Source organism: Onychostoma macrolepis, chromosome 06, assembly GCF_012432095.1.
Source record: "Onychostoma macrolepis isolate SWU-2019 chromosome 06, ASM1243209v1, whole genome shotgun sequence".
Taxonomy (NCBI): Eukaryota; Metazoa; Chordata; class Actinopteri; order Cypriniformes; family Cyprinidae; genus Onychostoma; species Onychostoma macrolepis.
Genome location: NC_081160.1, coordinates 18659847 through 18673543, shown reverse-complemented (window position 1 = coordinate 18673543; position 13697 = coordinate 18659847). Strand labels below are relative to the sequence as shown.

Genomic DNA, 13697 nt, shown 5'->3' with positions numbered 1-13697 from the left:
AACTTGCCCCAATTTCCAGTCTAAATGACTCATGCAGGAATGGACAAATGTTCTGTTTGAACCAATGCCTAGAGACGAACATAAAATAAATGCAGTAAATTGAGCATTCATCCTCCCATCCAGTGACTTAATCACACGCATCCCACGTCTCAGTGTTTATAAGCGCTCTTGTATTGGAGATCCTCCTCTGCTTTGACAGGCACAGTGAACGCTCAGCAAGTCAGCATCTAGAAACGAAAGCGCGAGCCTGGTGCTTGTGAAAACCGCCTGCATCTTGCCAAAGCGGGACCGAAACCGAATCCCAGCATCTTTTTTAATGTAGTTGGAGTGCTTGTTTCTGCACGGACTCCGTGTACCAGTTCAGACTGTCTGAGAGCAGCAGTGTTGAAGGACAGAAGCGGAGAGGGTTTCTATAGCGGGACAGAAGATGCTGCTGCTGCTTCTTCATTGACGGCTCTGGTCCACCTCATGGGTTATACACACACAAACACAACGGCACAACACTCGTGTTCTTGATCACGAGTTTAAAACGGGATCCTTTTGTGCCTCTTTTGTCTCCCACGCGCAAGAAAGTGGATCCGTATTTGAGGTGAGAATGTGATTCTCAGATGCTTGTTCCTGCTTTTGTTCTATTGTTTATACTGTTGCTTTTATTTTTTATATTAGAGTGTTCTGTTTTGATACGGGAGTGTGTGTGTTTGCATCTCCGGATTCTCAGTTGGGATGCTGAAGGGCTTTTTATTAGGATTATTCAGCGATGTCTAATTAAGTTGCTCTATAGATTTGATACCAACGCGCATAACAGCGGGTTTTATTTACAACAAACATATTAAGAAAAAGTACCATGAACGAGATGGGTACTTTTTGAGTGCTTTTTTCCATGATTCTGTCTCCGTTTGTACAGCAGCGTTACAATGTAGTCTTTGCAAGTGTTAGTTTGGAATCAAAAGAGTTAATTCATAATGGGAAAGCAGGGATGACAGGGGGATTTCAAGTAAAGAAGACCAGTTGACACCCGTTGTAAATGGAACGACCTCAAATTAATTCATCTGTAAATTCGGTGTTTTCTCTGCCGCAAGTAGGCTAATGGGTTTTTCGAAAGTCGGAGCTTCGGTGTTTTTCGTTCTACGATCACTTATTGGAGCGGGTTTCCTTCGGTCGTGAGTGGGACATGGAAAACCCGGGGTGGAGCTGGAACCGGATGGAAAATCTCTGTAGATTGAAATAGAGACTGGTTTTAAGTTTGTGTGCGGTTTGTTGACACAAAAGGGCCAATTTCTTAAAGTGCATTCTTATGCAATCTTGTGTTTTCACACTACGTCGTCATCAACCTTAGAAGTTTAATTCCAGTATTCAAGAACACAACAAGTATGCTACAGAGGATGCATGAAAGTAGACTATAATGTGTTCTTGATATTAAGGATGCACTGAATGCAGACTTGAGAGAATCAAACCATTAGAAATCCCAGAACTCGTTGCGGGCAGATGACGTACAGAAGCCTATATTCTAGCTTTAAACTTCTCACTGCAAGTTCGTAAATACGTGGTGGCTTGTAAAAGTAAACATTTGTCCTTTGTTTGGTGTAATTTTAATAAAGTGATAAAGACCTGGAGCAATACTGCAGTTTTTATTGGCATTTTAAGAATCTTAGCATTTATAGAGCATATATCATTACATGTACACAGGCCTACTCATTTACATGTAGATGTATACCAAATAACTGGCTAATGTGTCTGAAATGTATGTTAATCTATATTGATATATTATTATTATTAACCAATTAATTAATATACATTTTTAATTGTTGAACTGTTGTATAAAAGCAATGCCACTTGCATGTTTGTTTTTTTTACAGAATATCAGCATGACTGATTATCTTGTTTATGACAAACCATTCTAAAAAGAAAATGAGCTATTTTAAAACATTTAAACTCCGTTAAAACAACCATTAAAACATTACATGATTGAAAAGGTAAATGACTGTTATGGGAGGAATCTTTCATACAAAATGGTCTAATTCTAGTATATTTATTGCTTTAGGAATTAATCTGATGCACCAGAAATATTTATCTGTCAGATTTAGCTTTTAATCTGTTGCATGCACTCAGTATCCAGTTGTACTGTCTTTCAGTTTGACTTACTACTCATCCATGCAAAATGTTTGTTTAAAGTCTGCAGTTATCCTTGCAATAAAATGATGATGATAGTAGAAAGAAGTAAGCATTTCTTAAACCCTGTTTTGCTTGTTTGAAGTCTTCAATGCTCGGCCAACAACAGCAGACCGAAGTGCTGTAAGCTGGCAAGGCAGTGAGCCCTGGGAAATACCACCATCTATCTCCACATAACCACATTATATTTCCATCTTTGTTTTCTCTGTAGTAAATTGGTGTGTGGTTTTCTAATATGACCACATTAAACTGTTCGTGTCGAATAATTTTACTTTCCCCCTTCCATTCTGTCACATGTATCTCACACATTATCTGCACCATGTGTTGTTGTCAATATACATCACATTTCGACATAACTAATAAGACGATCTGTATTGCTGACATATAAAATATTTACATATCTTCTGCCCAAACATAATAAAAAAGCTGTTCGGTTCGTTCAGCAGTATTATGGTAATTTCTCATATAGAATTTTAGCGGAAATGGCAAACAAGTCTGATACATTCTTATCATGGCATCTCTATGGTGTTCCACAAGGAGCTGTTATGGGTTCAATTTTGTTCTCATTGTAGTACCTTTAACCAGCTAAAATAATTTCTAAAAATTAAGTTCCTTCAGTAGTTAATCCAGATGAAATAATCACATTCCCTTGTAATTATTATCCCTGTTCACATAATAGTCCAGAGACTCCTTATTAATATTACGCATATATTTTCTAGGCCCTAATCAGCAACTTGCTGTAAGATCCCTAATTTGATTAGGTGATGCTAATACAGTACATACAAAATGTCGGTTAATCAAATTACATGACATTTATTTAACCTTTTTGTGTCTCTTAATGTGCACTTTGCATTTTGAAAAACAACTATTGTGTTATATTATGACAGAATAAACCACTGATGAAAAATTAAAGATCTCACAAAAGTCCAAAAGAACGAGTGTATATGAAAGAGATCATATGTGATTTAGTTTGCCCTCCTAATGCTACATGGCTTTTCTCCTATTCTGAGGCTTTCCTCATAATTTCTTGTCCTGTTCAGACAAGCATGTTTGCTTCCATCATCTCATGGACAATCATTCAGACCCTGGTTGAACAGATGGACCCTCAGTGACACAGGATAAAGGGTTTGCCTGATGAATTTTATACTCGAATAACACATTCACTGCTTGGCTTGCAGGAATGTGTGTATTTTTATGTGTGAGTGTGGGGAATTGCCGTCCCACTCAACTGAATGTGTGTTGTGAACATGTGCGTCTATGTTACGAGGTCTGTGTATTTGTAACAGGCTTGGTGAATTTGAATGTGTTGCTTTCCTAAGCAGATACCCAAGGGCTTTTCTTGTAGTTTGTACTGTGTGCTATGATTTCTCATGTATAATTGTTGGTGCAGAACCTACACAGTACCTCATCTGTTAGACCTCAGCGCATGGCAGTTGTCATCAATCTCCCTGATTGTTCGTTTACTTTGGCTAATGAAAACCATACATTTCATTACTTCGGTCCATTGTTGGAAAAAAATTATCTAGAATACTGAATAAACCTCTTTATTCTTCAAATATGGATTAGTTTCTTGTTTATTTTGTGGTAGGGATTGAAGAAGGGCACAAAGAAACTGGCAGTTTCATGCCTCAGAGAGTCTTTTATTTGGCAAAAATACAAATATAAAGGCTGAAAGTTTCTTGAGAGTGACTGTAAAGGCTCAAACAAAAGGCGAGTACAATGACCTCCATATGCAAGTAGGGCTGCAACGATTAGTCGACATTATCGACAACAAAAAATTGTCGACAAATATTTTTGTTGTCGAGTAATCGTTTGATCTCATATGACCTAATGCAAGAGCATGCAATACTGCGGTTTGACCGGTGTGGCGCTGTAGCGCAAGACTGTATTTCAGATCTCCTGGATGCAATTCAAGAGAAGAAGACAGACATAGCGCTTCAGAGAAATTGCACCAGAACGTGAGCGGCGTTTGGATGAATATACGGTGTATATATATATATATTTTATGTGTGTGTGTGTTTTTTTTTTGAAAATATGATTTATTCTAATGCAATATTCTCATCGGTTTTCTATCAGCTGTGACATAGGCTATAAATCTGCATGTTTTTTATATTTTATCCAAGGGCATTTTTTTTTTAGTTTTTCTTTACCTTTATAGAGGGCATTTTCCCACTAATCTCATTAACTTTCATTTCAAATGCTTACATTTAATCTATAAATTCAATTATAATAATGTGATTGTTATTATCTATATGTTATCAAATTAAATAATTTACACTGAAAAATACAACTACATTAAACTATGAGATTCTTTAAAAAAAAACGAGAGTTTCGATATTTGTCCTATTTAAAACTTGACTCTTCTGTAGTTATATCGTGTAGTAAGACCGGCGGAAAATGAAAAGTTGCGATTTTCTAGGCCGATTTGGCTAGGAACTATACTCTCATTCCGGCGTAATAATCAAGGAACTTTGCTGCCGTACCATGGCCGCAGCAGGCGCAGTGATATTACGCAGCGCCTGAAAGTAGTCCCCAGCTATAGTTACCTAGCTGGGGACTACTTTTCATTTTCCGCCGGTCTTAGTACACGATATAACTACAGAAGAGTCAAGTTTTAAATAGGACAAATATCGAAACTCTTTGGTCATTTTTGGATTCAATGATCTATGCTAAGCTATGCTAAAAGTGCTATCGCCAGATCCAGAGATCGGCTGAATGGATTCAAAAACGGTAAAACTCAACTTATTAACTCTGGGGGAGTTGGAGAATGAGCCTATTTCCAAAAAAAGTGGAGTGTTCCTTTAATGTAGTTACTGTAGTGATTACGTCCATTTCTGGCGCTATAGGTCATTTCTGCGCGGTGTCGGAGATGTTAGCGTGTTTCAAATACGATCGGTCACAAACATGATCCCTGCACGATCTAATGTGTAGCATCTTATTAACTCAGTCATGCATTGTGTACAACACAATTCTTCTCCCTCTTCATGTTTCGTCCATTTTCTCCACAGCTAAAGAAAAGCCTCTTAAAAGTCCTCGTCCGTACTCCTAACAATTTTGGACCTTAAGACCTCTTTTAAGGGTTAAGATGCTTTCTGAATTACTTTTTTCTTGTCTAGGATATTTTCTTTAATTTTAAGGGGAAACACCCACATTTCTAAGAATTTTCTTAGAATTTTGTTACTAGGAGCAACTCTTAGCACTAAGATTTTTCATGAATACGGGCCCAGATGTTTATTATCGCAACCGATTCGTTCAAAACACTGAATCATTCAGCAATGAATCAGATGGTTGCTTTGAGATGCGCTGTGGTTCCGCCAAAAATGTAAGTGACCTAATATTATTGTATTTGCTCAGTGAACTGTTTATAGAACTATTAAACAGTCGTAATGGTGAGTGCTGTTGCCTAACTATCTGTATTTTAAATATAAAAACTTTCCATTTTGAATTTTTACCTCAGTATGCTGAGTTTCTTAGTGTTGCGCGTTTTGATTTCTCTTCGAGAGCTGCGTGAACCTCGCCTCAGCAGCGCAACCTTATACTGTCAATAGATGCATTATATACAGTAGCCATATCCACTATTCAACACTCACTAAATGTAATAAAATCAAAATAATACTTGCGTTTTGGTGTTTACATAGCTATTTTTGGTTATTGATGTTTTAATCATGTTACTTGTCTGGCATTAATGAAGCGTTAATGTCGAGCCCTGGAGTCTATGTGCCAGGGCTCAGCCCAATTTAAACCCTGGTCTTATCTATATGACTTACAAAACGAGATGTTAGGCAGAATGTGAAAGATGTGTCATTCAGTTACTTTTTCATGTAGCTAATTAAATGGTGAGAGAGTGTCTCTGTCAGTCATCTCATTTTGTGTGCCAAATACATCTATTTGTATAATGAATTGGTAACACTTTACAATAAGGTATCAATTGTTAACATTAATGTATTAATTAACATCAATGAACAATGCATTTATTACATTTAACTATTAATCATTGTTAATGTTGGTTAACAAAAATACAGTTGTTCATTGTTTGTTCATGTTAGTTCACGGTGCATTTACCAATGTTAAAAAACACAACTTGTGATTTTTATGATGCATTAGTAAATGCTGAAATTAACATTAACTAAGATTAACAAATGCTGTAGAAGTATTGTTCATTCTTAGTTCATGTTAACTAATGAACCTTATTGTAAAGTGTTACCAATTAATTGTATAATAATTGTAATTACATAATATGCTTTTCTAAAGCTGAAGTGACCTTTATTTATGTTAGAATATGTGTAACTTAATATTTTAACTAGTTGCAAAAGCTGAATAATCAAACAAAGTCTACTGATTAATCAGTGGAATAATCGACGATTAGTTGATTAATCGGTCTAATAATCGTTAGATTAATCGATTATCAAAATAATCGTTTGTTGCAGCCCTATATGCAAGACAGAATGGTTGTTTTGTTGGTCCAGAGGAGCAGGGCCAGGTGGTCATTGGTTAAGTGGCTTCCCAGTTATGGTGTGCTGTTTTGGACCTCAAGGACAAGCTCTTCGTGCACAGAATTGGCATGATATACACACTGCCTTGTGCCCAACAGGCTGATCTGCCATATAGGCTCAATATGGTTAGTTAAGGGTAGGTTTAGGATCTTGTCAAGTCAGGGCACCTTTTACCACTGGGCTAGAACTGATGCAGAGATTGAGATGGAGGGGTTTTGGCAGTGGTGACAAGGTGCAATAAGCAGCAGGTGCGTCTCATTACTCTCTGCCAGTAGTACTCATGCACCTCCTCATTGCCACGGACTCCTATTGTGAGCTTGGCCATGGGCTGATGAGAGGAGGGTCAGGGTGACATTAATTATTGGGTTTGGTTCTCTGTCTGTTTGCATATGCATGAAGATGGAGATAAAGGGCGTCCTCAAATTTCCCAGAGATGAGACTCGGAGTCACCTATAGCTTTTTCCTAGCTTTGTATTCACACTTAACATAAGAAAGTGATAGGGCTGCATCTAACATAAATTGCTGTAACCTCCGACAGTTTAAAATATTATATTATAAAAAGTCTGATCAAATTAAATGAAGTAATTCATTTAATTTATTAGTCTCCTTTCCCTTATAGTATTTCTGCTGTAGCTTCATTTTTTAATTGTGTAATAAATGACTGACATTTGGAGGACCTGTAAAATGAATGGTTTGTGATTAAGGAACCTAAAAGGCCATATGAATTAACTACGTCACATGTATTTGCAAGATTTTATGAATTACAAAAAAGCTAATTGTTAGACTAGTCTTGAAGGTATGAAGATATTTGTAATATTAAAACTCAAAATCAAATAGAACCCATAATTACGTACTGTCTTCAATTTCTGATGTACTCCACACACTTGAGCTACTCCTGACAACAGGACAAATGTAAGGGTAAAGGAACATTTGCTTTGACACGTCTGGTTTAAATGGCATATTTAAAATGCCTCTGTGCACAAATAATTTAATAACATTTAAAGTCATATCAGAGGATTATGTTTATTTGTGGCATTTGAATGCAGATTGTTGGAGTGTTTGCAAATAAACTTTTTTTGAAAGATAACACAGTGGCCACTGCATTAGTTCTGACAGCTGCTACATCGCGAATCATAAGTAAAGGATTTCAGTTTTTATGTCAGTGACAGTTTTGCAATAGCCGGTGTTGATACTTTTTCCTATGCATTTATGTTAGCCATTCATAACAGTGACTGTTTACTGACAAGTTTTAAAATGGATATTTTCAGAATTTGTTAATATATTACTCTTTTGTGCAAAAAAAACTTCATTAACATTTAAAGCGAACCTCAAGGGACATATTAAAATAATAAAATAAATATGTCATGACCCTTTTAATGAGGCAATTATGCTCTGCTGTTTCTGAAAACACTCACAGATGCAGCCTTAATATTACCATAGGCTTATCAGAGATGCTATTTTTTGTTTGATATTATTATTATTATTATTATGTTTTCATGTTCTTAATATTCTTCTTTTTCATTTCTTTTTTTCTCAACTTTATGACCATGAGGTTAAAATTTATGAAACTTTCCGTTATTGCTGTAGTACAGGTTTTAAATTTGACCCCAGTTGCACTCAATATAACATTTATAATTTGTTCTATATTGAAGATTGTCATAATATGCCCATGTTCATCTTCTTGAACCGCTAAACTGATTCACAGAAATAATTGAAAGGGTACACAATGACAAAGATAGTACAAAATGAATGTTTCTATAAATGAGTTCTCATGCAGACTTGTTTAGATTGCAAATGAAATCAAGTAAAACAGCCTGACAGGCCACTGCTGCTGATATTGTGCAAAGTTGCATGGTTGTGGTTGCAAGCATGCTGGTTTTAGAGCAAACTGAAATGTGGATGATACAACACTTTTTTTTGTTCCGCTTAAAGTTATTTGCCTTAAAGGTAACAATGACAAAATAACCATTTCCTCTCACTAGACATTACCACACATGCTGTTAGAGTTAGAGTTAGAGTTATACTTTATTGTCCTTTACAGGAAAGTTGTCTTGGACTCAAAGCTGCAGCAATACACACAACAACCACACAAAAACAACAACAACACTTGTTAATTAACACAGTGACTACAATTTACCATTTAAAATCTTAATGTTCTCATGTAGACTGCATCTTTGTGCATCTATACAACTTAAATCCAGTTGCCGTTATGTGCTCTTAGGTGTTTGTTTGAGGGAAGACCCTGAGAGCATTGTCCCATGATGCCATCTCATTGCAATTGTTTGTTTTATTTAGCCTATTTATGTGCCAAACCAAGTGTTGTGTCTTTTGCACAAAACCTTGGGAACACCGCGCGTATTAGGCAGGAGATGTTTGTCAGCACTGGCCCTGGTCCACTCAGTTTTATGTAACACAGTTCAATAAATCTATAATGGTAACAACGGCTCAGTTTTATTCTCTTTTGATGAGATAAGTAGATGCATTTTGTCAACTGTGAATTTGCCTCTGTTTGAGTGGCATTTTCATTAGTCTACTCTAGACAGAATGATTGGATCATTCTTCACGTCAAGATTAATCTATTTTATTTGCCTACTGGAGGTCTTATGCAATTCTATCTTTTGGGCAATATGCAGCTCATTTAGCATTTAGTTTTGGCAGGTAATGTTATAAATGCAGAACCTTTATAACTCAGTAGTGATTGGAGATGATTGCACATGGAATTGTAGGATCTAGTGTATTTTTTTTATGGTCTATGTGAATGTGTTTTTGCGTGTATTAGCAAGTTAGTCAGGGTGGTTGGCTCTCAAACAGAGAGAAGCCAGATAAAGTATGAACGCATGAGGGTTGATCTGTGCCTGTGTGCCTCTGGCTGTCACCATTCACATGAAAAAGAAAAAAAAAATCCCTGATGAGTATGTTGTCACAATATGTCTCAATATGCATGTTAGCTTGTATTGAAGAGAATGTTTTGTGTCATTGACTGACATTTACGTGTAATGTAAATTTCTATGCTACTGTTTGAAATTACAAATTTTTATTAGTTAAAAAATACATACAAAAATATTCTGTTTTTTATATTTAATATTAATATTTAAAATATTTTATTTATAATTTTTTTTACATGTTAATTAACCATCATAAATCACCCAAAGGCCCAAAACTGCAGCCAAGGTTTACATCAAGGTTTGACTCGGAAAAAAAACAATGTACTCCATTGTTATTGATTAAAGTGGCTTTTAATTGAGAGCCACTGAGCACAGTGTTTGTGTTGAATGTACATGACATTGTATCCGATCAATTGACAGTTTCCTTTTGTAGCAGCACAGTGCGCAGTGCTGGCTTGACCTGATTCACCATGGCATTAACAGTGACAGTGATTTGAAAAGCTGCTGTTGAGATGATTTGTCGTGATCTCAGCTTCAGACGCATGGCTGAAGTCAGATTATCTCTTTAGATTTTAATGCATGGAAGTATTTTAACAAGCGAAAATTAATTAGGACACCAATTATTCAGATTAAAAATTAAAATAAAATCCTAGGTTCACAGTTTGGCTTAAATCATCTTTGTTAGAAAATGATAAATGCAGAGGGAAGCAGAGACTGGATATGCAGAATTAAGCTAAAGCCTAAGAAAATCTAATCCGTGGCCCTGAGAATATTATGAAACCAAAAGGACCAAGGTGGATGTTAAAAAAAATTCACAGTCAAATGGCAGCAGTGATTGGATTCTAAAAGGCTGACACGCTTTGTTTTCATTGAAGGTCTATAGTTAAATCAATGAGGTCTTTAGGAGACAGCATGATGTAAATAGTAAACAGTGTATTCCATTAAAGCTTCAGATCCTGCATGTGGATAATTAACTGAATCCAAAATCCATCCACTTAGCTTTTTAATCATAGAGAAAATGGAGGAGGGCACATAATGTGGTGTGTAGAGGCTGTGTCATGTTTTACTCTGTGGTGAGTTATAGGCGTGTGTGTGTGTGTGTGTGTGTGGAGAGAGGAAACCTGTTTTTTCCACAGGGTGTCTGGAAGGAGCTAATACATCATGATGAGGCTGGCCAAGCTACTCCGTTTGATGCCCGCATGTGTGGCCTTTTGAGAATTTATCTGGTTTCAGCTCTGCTATTATAACCTTTAATAGATTATTGAATAAGAAAGCTGCTCCGAGATGGTTTATTGGAGAACTGTGTTTATTGTGGGGAATTGTGTACAGATGTTATAAAAGTGCCATTTCTCTCATTAATACATAGGCTGTGGATAGCCACGAGTATAAGTCATAGTATACTGTACACTAAATGAATATGTTAAAAGAAACAAACACAAAACACCTTACCATTCAAATGTTTAATGTTGATAAATCTGTTATGCTCACCAAGGATGCATTTATTTGATCAAAAATAGAGTAAAAATAGTATATATTATTCTTATATTCTATTATTCTATTATTACAATTAAAACTATGTTGATACATTTATATTAATGTTTTTATATGTTATAATAAATAAAAAGAAAAAAAAAATCATGTCACATGATCCTAGAAATCATTCTGATCAATATGCAGATTTGGTGCTCAGAAAATATTTCCTATTATTATCAATGTTGAAAACAGTTGTGCTGCCTAATATATTTGTGGAAACCATAAAACCTTTTTTTTTTTTTTTTTTGGATGAATAGAAAGTTCAAAACAACATTATAAATGTCCTGTCACATTTGATCAGTTTCATGTGCCCTTGCTGAATAAAAGCATATGTTAAAAAAATGTTACTGACCCCAAGGCTATATCTAAAATGACTTTTTATATAAGATTTTTGTGTGTGTGTATGTGTATGTGTGTGTATATGTGTGTGTGTGTGTATATATATATATATATATATATATATATACAGTATAAATAATATTAATCATATTTCTAGTTTTTGTTTTAGATACAAACCTTTAAAGTCCCTTAGTGACCTAAGAGAGCTAGTCACTGAATAAGAGTGCAAACACTGTATATGTCACTATGCAGTTTTGTCTAGGATAGTAAAAATTGTGGCAACTATGCAGAACTACCCAAACCTAAACTGACAAATTAAATACTGCATTTAAAGCCATCCACTGAAAATTTGTAGAAAACACAGTTAGCGCCTTTGTGACTATTCCTTTGTGACAGCATATTTGATCTGAACGCTTGGCGGAACAAGGATTTGTTACACAGCCTTTCTGTTTTATGAATACACATAGTGCTGGCTGTTGTGAGAATGTTTTTTTCATTTACATTTTTCTAGTTGGAGTGTTTGAATATGTGTCTGAACCTAAAGCATATGTTCCTGTGAGAGTCTGCCCAAAATCCAGCCAATGCTGCTCAGGTTCTGCTGGGCCAGATGTTGAATGCTTCTCTGCCAGCCATTTCACTATATCACAATGTCAATTGCTGGCAAGAGCCAACAGCTTGGCATGCTGTTCCCAGGTGTACTTAGTGTGTCATTCTGAGATGTCTATGGAAATCGTGCCCTAGTTGTGATGAATATTTCATGATGTTGTCAGGCGGTGGCTTTGGGTTTTCATATAGTGGTGTGAATGTTTTTTGGGGTTGACAGATCAGGAATAGGGGATCTCTTACATATTGTGTAAAAGCTATAATAGTATATAGCTATAGCTATTATAATATAATATAATATAAAAAATGTTACATATTAATTATTCTTGAAGTGTAGAATCCTATATACTTGTACATAACATTTCAGTTTTACAATAAAAAAAGTTACATTTTAGCTTTATTATCTTGTGGTTGAAGTTAACAATGCTATACTTTTTAAACACATTTTTTTGCAAAAAATAATTGGCAGACCCCTTGCAGTACTGCCGCAGACCCCCTGTTGAAGACCCCTGGTATGATGGAACAAGAATTTCTAAGTGTTGTGTTAAATTTGTTTGTTTTCATACTGTCAGATATGCCAACTTGCACCATCTGGTGTTCACCAGTACATGAGATGAAACGTCAGTAAGTTGAATAGAAAACAGGATTAGAAAAGCACATGTGATGAAAGGGACAGAAATACTTGGGTGGATTTGAAAGAGTAGGTAGGAGGCAGTAAAATGCCAGACAGACAATTCCACTTGGGAGGATTTTCAGAAAACACCTTGTAATTAGTTGGAAAGCGCAGTTTCAAAGCACCTCGTCCTTTTTCCAGTCACCGGTGACTTCAAATTGGTGGAGCAGCTGGCTCAAAGGTAATGATCTTTGAGCAAAATATTTGTTGCGGAACAAGCACTGCTCCAGGGACCTTCTGTTTGCCGTGTCTTTGCTTTTACGTTTCTCCATACACTTTCAGAGCAAATAACAAGAGAAGGTGATGGATGGAAAAGGAGAGTGGGAGGATAAGAGAGGGAAATTGGGCTGGAAACAATGGAAGCAAGTGGGAGAGATTGCATGAAATGGCTGGACAAAAAGAAAACTGCATGTGTTTTTCACAGAAATGTAAGAAGACAGTGTATGACGGAAGCTGGGAGAGAATGAAAAAGAGAATGAAACCACTGACAGAAAGGTTTCCACGGTGGTGTAGAAACCCCAGAAATGGTCTCCTCTGGGATATTGTCTGACTATTTTCTTTCCATTACACACAGTAGCAGCAGAATGCCTGTCTGTGGTCTCTAACTACATTCATCAGTCTTCTTTTTTGTGGTCAAGATAGTGTATATTCACACTAGCTTTAAATCATTTTTTATTTATTTGGCCATTGAAGGGGGATAGTACATCCATAAATTAAAATTGTTATTATTTACTCATTCTTATTTTTTTTTCTTCCTTCCAATGAATGTCAGTGGGCTTCATCATTCTTCAGAATATCGTCTGTTGTGTGCAGTTACAAAAGTATACATGTTATCTATCTAAATGATGTATTAAAATGTATTACAGTTAAAAAATATTAAATTATAGTTGATTCATATATATGAATCCTCTAACACTCATCCACGAATCTTCAATTTATGTTGATTTATTGCTGCTGACCAGCTACGTCTCGTAATTGGATGGGAAGATTTTAGACAACACT

At 35.9% G+C, this 13697-nt stretch overlaps 1 protein-coding gene across 3 annotated transcripts in view; it reads left to right on the top strand.

Moving 5' to 3' along the window:
* The first annotated feature begins 206 nt into the window (after positions 1 to 206).
* Positions 207 to 13697, top strand: part of pde4ba (phosphodiesterase 4B, cAMP-specific a) — a 156350-nt gene continuing 142859 nt past the window's right edge. Inside the window, exon 1 of one of the 3 annotated variants that reach the window (XM_058780150.1) lies at positions 207 to 589. Coding sequence is in view for 1 of the 3 variants with exons in the window: in XM_058780149.1 (XP_058636132.1) it covers positions 4885 to 4899 (15 nt within the window). In the remaining 2 variants the exon portion in view is untranslated. Of the gene's footprint in view, positions 590 to 4108; positions 4154 to 4869; positions 4900 to 13697 lie in introns of those variants that run through there. The other 2 variants (XM_058780152.1, XM_058780149.1) reach the window with 2 other exon arrangements.